We start from the raw sequence: 17595 nt of genomic DNA on the forward strand, positions 1-17595 counted from the left end.
TGTGTTCTGTAATATGCGTGTAGTTTTTTTTTTCCACATTTTTAACACTTTTAACATTTTCAGTGATTCTACTACTACTTACAACCAACAACTACGCAGACTTTCCGGACCACAGCGCGTCTCGACCCAGCTTCACAAACTCACGTGCAGATAGAGACACACTCCTGAGCGGTAAGAAAAAAGGCGGTGGGATTGCGATCTTGGTGAACGAGAGGTAGTGTAATCCTGGACATATTACTGTATGGGAGTGTGTTTGTATGCCAGACATCGAACTTCTGGCTGTTGGAATTCGAATTCCATTGGCAACAGACCAAACACCCCGGTGGCCTCGTTTTAATTTCGGGTGACTTTAATCATGCTGCTTTTTTGGAACAATTTCCCTTGTGGATCATTAAAGTTTGTCTAAGTCTATAAAACAGTGAAAACACACCAGTGAGAAAACAGTAGCTTTAATAAGCATTAATCTAATGCACGTACTTGTGAGGATAAACAGAGTTTTTGTTTTAGCACAGAGAAAAGTACAAAGGTGCTTTATAAAAAGACATAAAAACTGATCATGTGGTCGCGTGGGCAGTCGAAATGTCTTTGGAGTCCAAAAGAAAAAGAAGAAGAAAAAAAAAGAGTTCAAGCCCAATTATGTTTTCTTCTACTCGATCTCGTTGAATGTTCCCACAGGAGCTTTCGTCTCTGCAGCTGTGATGGAAACAAAACATCAGATGCTGCAGCAGATTTGACTTCCTGAACACTTTTTTTTTTAGCGAATATTACACATGACTACAATTCTTACACACTTACCTCAGCCTACAAATTATAAAACCTAGGCAAGGGATATTCCGGGTCGGTATTGATATTGACTATCAGTACGATATCAGCAAAAAAAAAAAGGTATCGGATGATATCGGCTGCATCTAACGTCTCAGATACGAGCTGTCCTGCAGTGTTTTTTAGTTGCGCAAAGCTGGAGAGCCAGTTAACATCTAAAACAGGCCTAGGCAATTATTTTGACTTGAGTGGCCAAGTTTTGATAAAAAAATGTGTCTTGAGCAACGTTCCCTGTAAGGTACGTGCCTGTGCAATCGCACACTGCTCACGCGTCCTGTGCGCACGGCAAATCTAGGCCGCGCACAAAATCTAATAAAAAGATAAGCGCATAACAGTGTGCACGTCTGCCGTCGCTCACGTGTGCGCCACTGAATGCTCAAGGAGTTTTGGCGTTTGCTCACACATGAAAAATTGGAGGGGAAATTGGTCTTGGGGCCAGTAAATCTATTTTTCAGGAACACTAATACAAAACCTCACAATAATGTCTGATTGAATGCTAAAAACCTTATGACAGACAACCTTAAAAAACGGAATGGAATTTTTAATTTTTTACTAAATGAGACACCCACAATGTACATAAAAATAAAAAATGTGGGATTTACAATATTAACTATGAACAATAAAACACAATGTTGACAACACATGAACGTCACACTGCCTCTCGAGCGACATTTCAATCAAGCGGAACGCAACAAAAATGTAACAAACACAGCAAAATATGAACACAAAGGGCAAAAAAAACTACAATCTAAATATATATCTGATACATCACTAAGCTTCAGAACTTTGTTGTAAAAAAGTCATTTCGCGTTTGTCCCTGACACCCACATTTCAGACTGGCCGCTCTGTAAAGACTCTGTGGAAACGCTCCCCGCCCACACTGCTTGGTGCCTCGTCTGAGCTGCTGTGACGTAGATTACCATAGTAACTAGTATATCATGCAAAAGCGCAGATTCCAACCATTGAAATACTTTGTATAGTTCAAGACTTACGCTCATATGAAAACATCACTGCAAATCATACAGTTTTGATCTGAAAGATCTAAAAAAAATATTTGGGAATGTCGGTCCAGATTGAAAAGCTTAATGGGCTGCATGCGGCCCCCAGGCCATAATTTGCCCAGGTCTGATCTAAAGCTACGTTCAAACTGCAGGGTCGGAAGTCCAATTCAGATTTTTTAGTCAAATCCGATCTATTTAGTGGCCGTTCACATTGCAAAAAAAAAAAAGTGATTTCTAATGTGAATGCAATCTGACCCGCATGTGGACTTAACGTCGCACACACTGCAGTGTTTACAGAAGTAAACATGGCTTCAACTTCAGTCAATTTAAGTACTGGCGCATTTGTGGCAATTTCAAGTATTTTGTGTAATCAAAGTCAACTTTTTCTGAACCAAATGATTGCGCATAAAAGATTAGAAAGAAAGAGGACACATTTTTGGGCTCTGGCAGGTTTGAAGAGCAGTAGTGGTGGAACTTTCATGTGAGTTCCTGAAACATTTTCATCCGTTTTCTGCTAAATTGTCAACTATTTATTTTGTAACCATCTATTTTGGGGAATAATTTTGTCACTTGTTGCTTTTTGATGACGTTCCGGTCAGATGAATGCGACCTAAGCGTGAGAGCGTTCGAGCACCCAACGCATATATATCAGCTTTATTTCCACGTACGAAAGAGGCCTGGGTCGAATATGAAGAATTCGCAATTGCACTGTTCACTCTGGCATGAAAATACCCGATACAGGTCGCATATGGGTGAAAAAATCGGAATTGACCTGCAGTGTGAACAAGGCCAAAATGTCCTCCAATAAGCAAACAAGGTTGGTCTTGTATTTTAGTCCGAAAGTAACTAGGAGATAAAAACTACACAACGGCTAAGCACATAAGGAATAAGAGTCCTAAATTAAACAATATTGCAGTGTAAAACATTGCTTTTTTCAAATACTTAAAGTTGCATATTAACACAGGCAGGATCATATCTACATGTCCACATCATTCAATTTACTGCGTCATGAGTTAAGTTAATGATTGTGAACACTAGGTGTCGCCAAAAGCAAATTAACACTCCTTTTTCATACCTACCATTGTTTCCTGTTTGACTAACATCACACAATCAGACATTTTGTAACATTCCACAACAGTACATAAAGTTTGCGTTATGATTTTTGCAGACATTGTATCAGGTTAATATAGATATCAGCCAACACACATGTCTCCAATATCGGTATCGTATCGGAACTGAAAATATTATATCGAGACACCTCTATCCACAACTTCACACAATCATATCGTTCCCATCTGCTCCATGTTGGCCCCTCTCCTGTTCTCTAAGATTCTCAATGTCCATCCATTCTACTTTCCCTTGTTTTCGTCTGTCCACCATGGGGTCCAGACCCCTGCCCCTCATATTTTGATTGATTGATTGATACTTTTATTAGTAGATTGCACAGTACAGTACATATTCCGTACAATTGACGACTAAATGGTAACACCCCAATAAGTTTTTCAACTTGTTTAAGTCGGGGTCCACGTTAATCAATTCATGGTACAAATATATACTATCAACATAATACAGTCATCACACAAGTTAATCATCATAGTATGTACATTAAATTATTTACATTATTTACAATCCGGGGGGTGGGATGAGGAATTTTGGCTGATATCAGAACTTCAGTCATCAACAATTGCATCAACAGAGAAATGTGGACATTGAAACAGTGTAGGTCTTACTTAGTAGGATATGTACAGCCAGCAGAGAACATAGTGAGTTCAGATAGCATAAGAACAAGTATATACATTAGAAGTACATTTGAGTTGTTTATAATCCGGGGAGATAGGATGTGAATGGAGGAGGCTATTAGTAAAGTGTTGAAGTTGCCTGGAGGTGTTGTTTTAGAGCGGTTTTGAAGGAATATAGAGATGCACTTACTTTTATACCAGTTGGGAGTGCATTCCACATTGATGTGGCATAGAAAGAGAATGAGTTAAGACCTTTGTTAGATCGAAATCTGGGTTTAACGTGGTTTGTGGAGCTCCCCCTGGTGTTGTGGTTATGGCGGTCATTTACGTTAAGGAAGTAGTTTGACATGTACTTCGGTATCAAGGAGGTGTAGCGGATTTTATAGACTAGGCTCAGTGCAAGTTGTTTTACTCTGTCCTCCACCCTGAGCCAGCCCACTTTGGAGAAGTGGGTTGGATTGAGGTGTGATCTGGGGTGGAGGTCTAAAAGTAACCGGATTAGCTTATTCTGGGATGTTTGGAGTCTAGATTTGAGGGTTTTGGAGGTGCTGGGGTACCAGCAGGTGCAAGCGTAATCGAAGAAGGGTTGAATGAGAGTTCCCGCTAGAATCCTCAAGGTGCTTTTGTTGACCAGAGAGGAGATTCTGTAGAGGAATCTCGTTCTTTGGTTGAGCTTTTTGATCACCTTGGTTGCCATTTTATCACAGGAAAGATTAGCCTCTAGAATGGAACCTAGGTAGGTGATCTCATGTTTCCTGGTGATAACAATGTCACCCACTTTTATACTTTTCACAGACATATTTGGAACTTAGGACATAATTTGGTGGCGACTTGTCCAGGGTGTACCCTGCCTTCCGCCCGATTGTAACTGAGATAGGCACCAGCGCCCCCCGCGATCCCAAAAAGGGAATATGCGGTACAAAAATGGATGGATGGATGGACATAATTTTGGGAGACTAAGTACAAGTACACAACCTGTTCGGAACTTACCACCTCCTGATCTTTGCAACATGGCCTCATGTTCCCTCTCCACTTTCATTTTAGCTATCTGTTGTTTTTTTGTTTCTTTTGTAACATTTTTATTGGTCCCAATTTTTGGTACTTCGAGAAGCGCCTTAATAATAATACTTCTATTATTACTAAATCAAAAATGTGTTTTGTTTTGTAATTCCTAATAGGGTTGTACGGTATACCGGTACTAGTATAGTATCCCGGTACTAATGAATCAAAAACGGTTTGAAAAGTACCGGTTCCCGGTCATGACGTCATGTCGTGACATTGCTGGCTTTACGAGCAGAGACATGTAGATAGAACACGTTAAAACAGAAAATAACCAGATATTAACTGTAAATGAAAAAGTGGATTAATATTCCATTTTACAGCTTGTCCTTTATAATTTGGACAAAAGGAGAATTGACACAATATGTTACTGCAACCTATCCCCAGGTGCATGTCTTTAGTCTTTGGAAGTGATGAGGTGGCGACTTGTCCAGGGTGTACCCCGCCTTCCGCCCGATTGTAGCTGAGATAGGCGCCAGCGCCCCCCGCGACCCCACAAGGGAATAAGCGGTAGAAAATGGATGGATGGATGTTACTGCATATGTCATGAGACAATTTAGGAGCCTTTGTTAACTTGCTTACTTACTAATAAAAGACAAGTTGTCTTGTATGTTTACTATTTTATTTAAGGACAAATTTGTTCTTTGATTGCAATAAGAAACATATGTTTAATATACCCTACAATTTGTTGTTAAAATTTAGCCAATAATGCAATTTTTTGGGTGGTCTGCTGTATTTAAAAAAGCATCAAAATACATTTAGGTAACAGTACCAAAATATTGGTATCGAGACAACCCTCATTACTAATAATTTTAATGATTGTGTAATGACCAATATAACAGCATTAGCAAGTTATGTCTCAGTTATGCTGGCTTATGTTTACATTATTCAGTCAACATAAATGGATTCCACTGTACAATACAATAAATATTGTACCCAAAGGTCAATATATTATTATTATTATTTTAGCCTTCACACTACCTGCTCAGCAGCTCACCACCGGACTCTTGCTTGGGTGTAGTTTTATATATCCAGAAAACACATCTCATCTACTTTTTTATGACAAAGTTGTAATGTATTCCTAAAATATAAATTTTGTGGGAGATTGTTTAACTTGCATCATTTTAAATACAATTATAATTGCAGCAGTAGAAGGAATTAACATCAAAAGTGTCAGTAAAAACATTTATATATTTTTGTAATATATTTTTCATCATTTTAACTCCAACCTTCCTTTTAAATGTTTGTGATTTTAAAGTTTGGGATTTTAAAAAAGGTCTGATTTACCTGCCGACAAGTTGCAAGTTAGTTTTGCGGTTAAAAAGGAATTGCACTTTTTTTTGGGAATTTTGCCTATCCCTCACAATAATAATGAAAGACATAACAACAGATTTGTTTTAATGCATTCTAAATATTGAATAAACGTAAATTAAAGTCGGATTACAGCGCAGCCAATAGAATCCCCACTATTCCGCCCATAAAATCAGATAAATTACCATTTAAAAACCACCAACAGTTTACATTTCGTAACTTGAATATTAAGCAAGTATTAGTGATATTGTTATTTTTAAGTGCTAACGCAGACAAACTATTTATAGCGGCACAGGGATCACGACTGTGTGTCTTTATGTTTACATCGAGTGGTCTGCTGCTTCCTCGCTTCCCTGTAAGTTTATTGTCGATCATAAATCATGCCTCTCCCCTGAAAAGTAGATGGCTGAGTTGGTACACTTTGACAGCCAATTTAGGACCTGGAACTGGTGAGGACGAAGCAAAAAGACGCTTGGTTCCACCTTCCTTTTCTTGGCGAGGATTATGAGTCATTCTTAATCTAAATGGGAATATATGAACATCCCAGCAGTCAGCATCCTAATGACAGCAGACCTTGTACAGTAAGTGATGTTTTATCATGTTTGTTGGCTCTCATAAGGTCTGCAGTGAGTAATAATCAGCGATGAAGGAAAATAAGCCCAAATTGTGATGCGTTTTTGAAATTAATGTGCCGTGTATGCTTAAAATGATCAAAATACGAAAATATGACATGTTATTTTAAATGTGCCCGTTACTACATTACATATATACTTACATCATGTATATATAAACTTTTTGAACTGATGCCCTCAGGCAGGAGATACAGGACAATAAAATGCCGGACTAACCGTTTTAAAAACACTTTTTACCCGAGAGCAATAGTGTCGCTGAACACAAGATAACAATAATGACTGTGCAAGTGAGCTGTATGCTTGGTATTTTTTATGTATTTTTATCTATTTATCTATGTTCCTATGTTTTTATGTATGATTTTTGCACTAAATTAGTTTGCATACAATTTCGTTGGACAATGTACAATGACAATAAAGATATATTCTATTCTATTCTATTCTATATAAATCTCAATGGAGGTGTTTGGATTTTTTTTTAGGCAGCTCTATAGCCAGGCTCCCATAGGCTCCATTGTAAGCGGACTTTTGATCAAATGTATTTAATATTTAGAATGCATTAAAAAAATATACATCCACTGTCATGTTTTTCATGATTGTGAACAAAAAAAAAAGTGCATTTCCCCTTTAAGATGACTGATCACATGACCATCAGTAAATTCTCCCCAGTTTGAAATCAACTGTTTTGGAAACAGGAAGTTCACCTGAACAGGGTCCACTCTCCAAGATGATGTCATCGATGGCGATGTCACTTCTGACCGATGAACCTCTGGTGGCTTCGAGCACAATCTGGAACAACACAAATAAAAAGTAATCACAGGGCTGCCAAGTTACAGAAAATGACAATAGTGAGACTTAAGTGGCATGATGTGTTTGAAATAAAAGTTGCCTTTTTTTTTTAACATCGATTTAGCTTGTTTTAACATAGATGTATACCATAAGACTGATGTTCTCAACTTCACAGGGTCTTCCTGCACTGTGGCCTGGATATGAAAATCATCTCCACTGTTTTCTCTTTTGTGTCACTTCGACAACTCTGTCCTCAATCTGACCTGATCTCTCTCCACCTTCCAGCGTTGCCAACTCCTCAGTAAGGTAAGAAGCTATTGGTTGTCATAAAAGTTGCTAGAAGTCGCTCAATGATATCTTTGGCTAATTTGCATAATTGATTACAATGGACACTTTAGGAGACTATAATAACGTAGTGTGAGACATAAAATGTGATTAAAAACTGCAAATTATGATTACATTTCTTCTGATAATTCTTAGTTGTATTTTTTGCTTTGTTCTACATTGCTAAATGGTATCAAAATTGATCAAAAGACTGAAGGTTTATTTATTCACGAACTAACCAAATCTAGTGACTGGCTCGTTAGCATGAACGATAGTTGTTGTTTTTTTAAGCAAGACAGTGATGAAACATTTACATTTCAACCAAGGCAGAAAGGCGGCAGCTTTGCACAGAGTTTAAAGAATGGCTAAATCAGGCTAGAATAAAGGTTTTAGAATGGCCTTCCCAAAGTCCTGCCTGGCTGAAGAAACAAGTCCATGTCAGAAAACCAACAAATTTAGCTGAACTGCACCAATTTTGTCAAGAGGAGTGGTCAAAAATTCAACCAGAAGCTTGTGGATGGCTACCAAAAGCGCCTTATTGCAGTGAAACTTGTAACCAAATATTAACATTGCTCTATGTATACTTTTGACCCAGCAGATTTGCTCACATTTTCAGTAGACCCATAATAAATCCATAAAAGAACCAAACTTCATGAATGTTTTTTGTGACCAACAAGTATGTGCTCCAATCTATCACAAAAAAATAAGAGTTGTATAAATTATTGGAAACTCAAGACAGCCATGACATTATGTTTCTTTAAAGTATGTAAACTTTTGACCAGGACTTTATGTTAAATAAAAGGGTTGATAGTATACATCCTTGTCTTGCACCACTAATAAGAGTTGTAAAGATACTAAATTTAGCGAGAAAGCCGCCAAGTGTGTGTGTGTGTGTAAAAGAAAGAGACGCCAATACCCACCTTAGGTTGCTTCTGATTGGTTTACATTTTGTCATGCCTTCCGTGGTTGGTTAGATTCAGGCACAATACTTTATGAATTGGTCTGGGTTTGGTTCTTTCTGTCAATCAATACGACATGTCGCGTGGAAAAAAGATCCATCCATCCATCTTCAACCGCTTATCCAGAATCGGGTCGTGGGGACAACAGCTCTCCCGTCCAAAGGCAAAACCTAGTAACTCACTTCTAGCTGATTTTGAGAAAACAAAGGAAAACCAATCTATCTTGATGCTGTCTTACAAAGACTTACAAAGTCATCAAACGTATAGATGTTTTCTTGAGCTTTCATTTTGTTGCCGTTTGAGCCATGGATTGAATCTGCTCTCATGAACGTGTGCCCTTTCTCCAGATATTTTATCACAAACTCAGGTGGGCCCCATTCTGCGTTTGCACATTGGGCAAGAGCCGTGTACAGCGTCCAGTTTTTATTTTGACCTCCACAGTTTTCTGCCCAAAAGAGTATGCAAGGGGAAGAATCAAGAACAATACATTTAATGAAGGTGCTTGTAACTAAACCTGGGCCAATCTTCCAAATATCCCCTCGTGCCATAATATCACATAATCAGGTTGACCGTCGGCCCCCATTCCTGCAAATGTCTCATTAAAGACAATAAGGCGACTGACAAAGAAGCTCCGATTGGTCCCTTGAGATACTAGGTTTTTCTGTTGTATCTACGCGGTTATGTGGTAGTTGCTAGGTCCTGCCATGCGCGTAACAGCTTACTTACGGAACAAATTACAATGTCGCATACACTAATGTAAAGCATATCACCTAGGAACTCCAACATTATTATCAGCTCAGTTTTGACCAAAATTGAGTTACTGGGTTTTGCCTTTGGACAGGAGAGCTCAAGCAGAGACCCCCAGACTTCCCTCTCCAGAAGCAACATTAGCAACTTCCTCCTGGGTAATCTCGAAGCGTTCCCAGGCCAGAGAGGAGATGTAATCCCCCCATCAGGTCCTTGGCCTGCCGCGGGGTCTCCTCCCAGTGGGACGTGCAGCGAGGACCTCCCTAGGGAGACGCTCGTGAGGCATCCGCACGAGATGCCCGAACCACCTAAGCTGGTTCCTTTCCAAGCGAAGGAGAAGCGGCTCTACTCCGAGTTTCTCTCGGGTGACTGAATTTCTCACCTTATCTCTTAGGCAGATGCCAGCCACCTTTCTGAGGAAACTCATTTCGGCCGCTTGTATCCGCGATCTTATTCTTCCGGTCAGGACACACACTTCATGACCATAGGTGAGAGTAGGAATGTAGATAGCTCTGTAGACCGAGAGCTTTGCCTTCTGGCTCAGCTAAAAGTTTATCATTATAAAAGAATATATATAAAGTAGTGAATGGGGAAATGTCAAGTGTGGCGTGACCCTCACTCAAAGGCTAAGCTCCTGATTTAATCCTTCAATTTTAGTTAACTTGATCCAGTTTGAACATGAAAATGAGAATGTAGAAGCAAACAAACTTCATAAATGTCTGACGTTTGTTGAAAACAGACAGAATAGAAAGTTCTTATAGTTGCTTATGTTGACTATTGGTCAGCTTAACGCCAATTAAACAAAGTTGAGTTCTTACCTGATGTTGGTCATCGCTCTGATATTCCACCACGGCTTTCAACCAGGCAACACTTTGCTCGCCTTTCCGCTGCCACAGCAAAACTTCCCGCTTGTTGTTTTGCAGCCGCACGCTGAGCTGGCCTGTGTTTGAACCAAGCATGTTGTAGAAGAAACCCAAACACTGCACGTCCTTAGAACCTCGGACAGGAGGAGACAGCAGGCGGACGGTCTGACCGGGCAACATCGGGGACGCTTCCATGTACAGATAATAACCTGTCAATCAAATCATGGCATGGAAAAGTTAGTCACTGATCCCATATGCGCATCATGACAGGAAGTGTTTGTTAACCTTGATTTCTTAGCAATGTGCTCACTTAGCACTAAGAAGGCTGGAAAAAAATCGACTGGGAATTGCAATATATTACAAATTATTTATTTTTTAAATAGTGCTTTACATTAAACCCATTATCTAAATTTAAGCTACATTTACACCAGTGTGGGAGGCACTGGGAGCAAGTTGGTCGAAGTGTCTTGCCCAAGGACACAATGTCAACGGCTAAGATGACAGAAACTGGATTCGAACCCAGAACCCTCAAGTTTCTAATCAGCCAATCTACCATCTACTGGCTGGTTTATGGATTTTTCTTTGCAAAAGACCATAATGTTTTGTGTTGAACAAACTGTTTTTATATTACACTAACCAAGACACTGAGAAGGTGTATTATTGTTTGTGCTACGGCGCCATCTTTTGGATGAGACCGCTTACGGCAGATGCTCCGGGTTGAAAAATGTACTTCGTGTTTCATGCTATGACTGGAAGTAAGACCGTCCATAGTGTTTCGGGTCAAAAGTATTCTTCATTCATCACTACAAGCAACGTTTATAGATTTTACAATACAACTAAAACAATTCATACTTACTAAACCGTCCCATGTCTGATGTCTGTAGGGAGTGTTTTCATGCATATTTGTACGTGGTATTGTAATGTAATCAAGCTAGCGTCATTACCATTAGCAAATATGCTAACACGTTCATGAGTGTCTGTGCTCTAGTATAGTTAACTTACAATACATTCTTTTTGTATTGTTTCTGTTTAGTCAATTCACCAAAATGTCATCATGAAGTTGTGGAGTCTGTTTAGCTAATTGGAGACGATGATTTCTGTTTGTATGATCCACCGTTTTACTGCTGTGTTACAGACACCATTTGGAAATAATAAAGGTATGTAAATAAACACAAGCAAAATATTTCGTACCAGTGTATATGTCTGCGGCTTATGGTCCGGTGCGGCTAATATATATAAAAATAGATTTGCTTCTTAAATTTGGTGGGTGCGCTCCATGGTTCCGATATTACAGTCATTTTTTTTCAAATCCTTTTTTCCCCTCAAAACTCGATAGTGCGCCTTATAACCCGGTGCTCCTAATGTACGAATTAATTCTGATTTTGCTTACCGACCTCAAAGCTATTTATTTAGTACATGGTGTAATGATAAGTGTGACCTGTAGATGGCAGTCAAACATAAGAGATAAGTGTAGACTGAACTATTGGGCAATATGACTCAGGTAAACAACACTAACATTTTATATGTTCCATTGAAAATATAGAACATTACACACGGCGCTCAAAAATCTATCAAAATGTTTTAGTACGACTCTGGTAAGCTATGACTCCGCACCGCTTGATGGATTGTACTTTGCTTCAACATACGAGTATTATTATGGTGTGCGTATTAGGTAAGACATATTATCTGGCATTGTGTTTCGTAATATTATGCAAAAGCAACTTTGCTTACCTTCTGGTACCTGCTGATCTGTATTTGTGATCTGCATAAATCCCGAAAATTTGCGCGCAACCGCTATTTGTAGTCTGTGTCGTCAAGCGTCTTATGTTTCGCTATCTTCGTGTTATGGGACATTCATCCTCCGCTGTTGCCATTTCTAATATAAAGCAGTTATATCTGTCAGTAAACTTGCCATGAAAGTGCTAAAACATACCGGTGTAGTGAGTTTACATTATTCACCCAAGGAACTTTAGTTAGTCGAGAGTTCCGGTCGGACGTTTTTTCACAAGACACATTTCTCGTGTTGTTTCCGTATGATTTAAGTAAAGTCTGAATGTCATTAAAACAGTTAACTCCATCTTTTGACACTTCTTCCACTCCCGTCCTTGCACGCTACACCGTTACAACAAAAATGACGGGGAGAAGACGCTGCCGAAGTTGAGCCACGTAAATAATACCGCCCTCAAAACGGCGCATCCGGAAGCGACTGTCACAAAGCGGCTTGAAGATGATCTGTAAAACGTAATCTATGCAACATTTTGACCAAAGAACCACCATTACATGTTATGTAGACCACAAGGAAGGGTTTTCCATTTAGAAACAAATAATAATACTATGACTCCTTTAATGCGCCTTATAATCCTTATATATGAAAAAATATTTAAAAAAATAGACCATTCATCGGCAGGGCGCCTTATAATCTGGTGCGCCCTATGGTCCGGAAAATACGGTATTTGTTCTGCATCACATCCACTGACCGCCAATGTGCTGACATTGCAATGTTATTCTGCAGCATTAGCATTTTAAGGAAGGCACTAATTACAGAGAGGATTAAGAACGTGTTTGTGTCTCACCAAGTCCAGTAGTGTGATCTCCCCTGGGTCCAGTGTAAGAGGTCGGGGTTGGTCCCCTCCGGCGTTCCCAGTCAGCAGCATCATGCTGCCTGTCCTGAGTGTAGTCGCACAATCCTGCTTCAAAGTCACACCAACCTGGGATTGATGACGTCAACCCTGCAGCACAAAAATACAACTTCAATACAAACGCAGCTCGGATGGTAGAGCGATAATCCAGAATCTTGAAGGTTGCTGGTACAAATACATCTTCTGCCATCTTCGTCACTGCCGTTGTGTCCTTGGGCAAGACACTTGACCCACCTTGCTCCCATTGAAACTCACACTGATGTATGAAAGTTTGTCCCTTGAAACCGAGATTCTAATCTCAATGGAATACTGCTAAGAACGTTAACATATTTAGTTTTGTTGGTTGGACTGAGTGTTCCTGCTCAGCTCGGCAGAAATTAGTTTGACTTGTGAAAGAAAAGTAAAGATTTGCAATTTGGAAATATATATTTTTATATATATATATTTTTTTTTACCTGCTGTGAGCTCACAGTCTCCCAGACTCATGCTGATGTCATCCAAAGCCACTGAGCCACAGTCCCACAGACTCCTGCAGGTGCTGACAAAAACCACCTAAACAGCCAAGGTAACTTGTTAAAATTTGTGTCTCACAAAAAAAAAAACGTTCAACTGCTTCCTCCAAAACAGCCGTTTCAAACTAAATTCTAACATTGTAATAATGTTTAATGTAAAAATTGTGTATTTTCACAATGTTGAGTTCCCCATGAAATGGTTATAAACAGTTCAGTTTGTTTATAGGAAGTTGCTCTTTGTGTTGCCCAGTGTGTGTGTGTGTTGTTGTGGGGGGTGGTGTGGCCAGCGCGCCTGCAGGAGCAAAGGTCATCACCTCTGTCTATGGTGCTGAGGACAAGCGCCATCGGATAGGGGACTGCGAGACACAGCTGACAGGTGATTAGATTTCACAGGTGGTACGCGTTAATCTAATCACCTGTTGTCTTTAACGGCCGAGAACAGGGGAGGAGATTCATTGTGGAACATTAAACCTTTGTTAAAAACTGCATGACTGGCTTCGGTGACGTGTGTACAGAGGAACTGTTTGGAAGCAACTTTTACACTTGTGTTGTAATTTTTGTGTTTGCACATTATCGTGTTGAGGGATTCAAGATTCTCACAATATATTTAAATACTAGCAGCTTAGAGTGTTGTAAAGACTTTGAAAAGACACTTAAAGCGGTCATATTAGGCAAAACCCACTTTTCTTGCCTGTTGCATAGCACCTGGTTTTTGTGCAATTCGAATCCTTATAAGGACCAAAAATGTGAATTCACACGATGGAGGCATTGTGGAGGTACAAAACCCAATACCAGTGAAGTTGGCATGTTGTGTAAAGTTAAAACTCTACTATACAACGTGAAAGCCATTTATCAACAACACCCAGAAACACCACTCGATTCGCTGGGTCAGAGCTCATTTAAGATTGACTGATGCAAAGTAGAAAAGTATTCTGTGGTCAGACGAGTCCACAATTCAATTGGTTTTTGAAAAAAGAACCATCCGGACGGTTATAGGGGTTAAATTAGTCCCCAAGGCATGGGTAACTTACACATCTGTGAAGGTACAAAGGGCTGTTAAACATTATATCAATCAATCAATGTTTATTAATATAGCCCTAAATCACAAGTGTCTTAAAACGGACGTCGAGTGGATCTAGTATACAATGATAGAGGTACACAGTGGAAGCTGCTGATGTCAACGCCACTCAGATTGGCTGACTGACAACAAAATAAGCGGTTGGATTCAAAGTGGGTGTTGTTGAGATAAGTGTGTTCTAATGTAAAGACTTTGGTTTGCAGAGCCCTAACTGCAAACAAAAGTGTATTTCCCTTTGAAAGGGTGTTGTCAATGCCAATCAAATGATGCCCCCCCCCCCACCCCCCAACCTCCATCTCAAAACATTCCTGACCTGAGCAGCTTGTGATGTCTGGAAGGTTACATCTGTTGCTATCCATATTCCCCTGGACCTCTCCCCCAGTGTCCAGATCTTTTCCAAGCTGCTGCCCTCCTGCAGATACACGGCCAGGGCCACGCCCGAGTGGTTGATACCTGCAGTAATTATTGGCTGGTGAGTAATTGGAATGCGTCAGCAAAGGTTAAATCGAAGCAACCGGACTAACTTTTGTTGAAGACCTTTCACTTTTTGTCCAAAAAACTTCATGCAAAACTTTTATTACTCAAGTTTTCCCATGTACTATGTGTAATACATCTACAGCAGGGGTCGGTAACCTTTTTGGCTGAGAGAGCCAAGAATCCAAATATTTTAAAATGTATTTCCGTAAGAGCCATATCATTTTTTTTCAACACTGAACACAACTAAACACGTGCATTTTTAAGTAAGACCACCATTACTAGAGTATAATAGGTCTCGTATTCTTTGTAATAACGTTAATATTCTGAAGCTAACTGTGGAGTGGCGTGGCCTGCGGCCCTGCAGCGAAGCGGGGTGTGCCAGGACCGGCCTCGAAATCAGCGACAGGTGCGTAGATGGCCCACTTGGGCCTTGTTATCTAATCACCAGTCGCTCTGTTATGAGCAGCAGCCGGGAGGAGAGACAGGGTTGGAGCTGGAGCCAGAGCGCGAGAACAAATGAGAAAAAGACAATTGCTGGAAAGCAACTGAAAGACTTCTTGAAAAATAAAAAAATATCGTAACCCTGAAACAGGCTTTCATGTCGGTGCTTGGTGGTCTGAAGAACCCCCAGGAGGGCAAGCCCTAAAAAAAACCAATAATAAATAAATCAGGCAATTTCTTGAACAAGTGCGGTAGGAAAAAGGATGGATGGATTCAAATGCATGAGCATGTTTAATATTTTGAACGTTATTTTTTAACATTTTGATTACAAGTGGACTTAGTCATTACTTATCGTGTTAAGCAGTGTCAGCTCAGATTTATCTGAGAGCCAGATGCAGTCATCAAAAGAGCCACATCTGGCTCTAGAGCCATAGGTTCCCTACCCCTGATCGACAGTATGTTCTTCTCATAACAATCTCTTGACATCACTCCCCAAAAGATGGTCACTAACAAGCTGTTTTGCGACCAGGAACTCGCATGGCTGCGGCAGTTGTGACCCCAAGATGCAGGAAACAGGATGACGACGTGCAGGTAAGAGTCTTTTATTCTACTCAAAATAAGAGGAGTAGTCATGCATACAGCATTGATTGATTGATTGAAATGTTTATTAGTAGATTGCACAGTACAGTACATATTCCGTACAATTGACCACTAAATGGTAACACCCCAATAAGTTTTTCGACTTGTTTGAGTCAGGGTCCATGTAAATTAATTCATGGTAAAAGGTCCTTAACATAATTAATCCTCGAGCACTGACGTACAGGCGAGGCAGGCATAAATAGCAACCTGATTGGCAACTGCAACCGGGTGTGCCAGGCTGCCAATCAGGGACAGGTGAGGGAAACGATCGCTCGGGGAAACACGCAGGGAGTGGAACAAAGACAAGAGCGCTGACAGGAAATAAACACCAACCAAGGAAACATAACTAGACGAGCAGTGACAGATCGTCACACAGGCAACAACCCCAACAACAAAAACCCTTATTTGCACCCGGCAACGACAGAAATAGAGAGTACCTCCAGGAATTTGCAATGTCACAATGGCGCCAATTCATGAAAATTCACCCATTCCCTTCAAATTATGCAGAGTTTCACAACGTTGTTGAATGCCTGCAACTTCCTGCACACTTTGGCCAGTCGGCGTCATTTTCACCAAAATAATTTGTCTCTGAGCAACGCTTAAACTCACACCTCAACTGTCTTAATTAAAACATATGTTAGTTTCTTGTCTGGACAAATAAATATGTAACAATATATCAACTCTTTATTCATCAAAGGACACAATTGTCACCCTCCCTCACATCTCAGACCTATACTTCCTCTTACTGTCTTCTGGGTTTGAGTTGAGTTTATTTTGAATATACATGCATGTACAACACGATACATCACAATTTCCAGTTCCTCTTTTCAACATGTTTGAAAAACGAGTAAGAAGAAGGAGATCTTTTTTAATCCTTCCGCTTTTCCTTTACATAGCAGTGGCTAACACTTTTGTTCACTTCATGTTCTGGATTTATTCACAATACACTCCATAAGAAATATTTTTCAAAAATAAATAAATAAATAATAATTAGTGAAGTAAGTTGTATTTCATATGGTGAGATAAATAAGATTATCAATAAACTCAGAATGTTTATCATGGTTATTCTTCTTTGTACTTTGTAAACACTTTAAGTTTGAAGAGTTTCTAGAATTGGATCATATTAGTACATTGTTTATTTATTTGCTCAATCCATTTCATAATTTAATTCCACATTCTGATACGCCAATGCAGGGGTCACCAACGCGGTGCCCGCGGGCACCAGGTAGCCCGTAAGGACCAGATGAGTCGCCCGCTGGCCTGTTCTAAAAATAGCTCAAATAGCAGCACTTACCAGTGAGCTGCCTCTATTTTTTTAAATTTATTTATTTACTAGCAAGCTTGTCTCGCTTTGCTCGGCATTTTAATTCTAAGAGAGACAAAACTCAAATAGAATTTGAAAACCCAAGAAAATATTTTAAAGACTTGGTCTTCACTTGTTTAAATAAATTCCATCCATCCATCCATTTTCTACCGCTTATTACCTTTTGGGGTCGCGGGGGGTGCTGGCGCCTATCTCAGCTACAATCGGGCGGAAGGCGGGGTACACCCTGGACAAGTCGCCAC

General features: G+C 39.9%; 1 protein-coding gene across 1 annotated transcript in view; it reads right to left on the reverse strand.

Moving 5' to 3' along the window:
* Positions 1 to 433: 433 nt before the first annotated feature.
* The window catches only part of LOC133536427 (MAM domain-containing protein 2-like), a 39818-nt gene continuing 22656 nt past the window's right edge, over positions 434 to 17595 (reverse strand). The window contains exons 10-15 of the mRNA XM_061876930.1: positions 14786 to 14925; positions 13338 to 13434; positions 12817 to 12972; positions 10199 to 10452; positions 7266 to 7350; positions 434 to 693 (exon numbers count right to left, since the gene is read on the reverse strand). Coding sequence (XP_061732914.1) covers positions 647 to 693; positions 7266 to 7350; positions 10199 to 10452; positions 12817 to 12972; positions 13338 to 13434; positions 14786 to 14925 — 779 coding nt within the window. The 3' untranslated portion in view covers positions 434 to 646. The remainder of the gene's footprint in view (positions 694 to 7265; positions 7351 to 10198; positions 10453 to 12816; positions 12973 to 13337; positions 13435 to 14785; positions 14926 to 17595) is intronic.

The sequence above is a fragment of the Nerophis ophidion genome, linkage group LG17 (genome assembly GCF_033978795.1).
Source record: "Nerophis ophidion isolate RoL-2023_Sa linkage group LG17, RoL_Noph_v1.0, whole genome shotgun sequence".
NCBI lineage: Eukaryota > Metazoa > Chordata > Actinopteri > Syngnathiformes > Syngnathidae > Nerophis > Nerophis ophidion.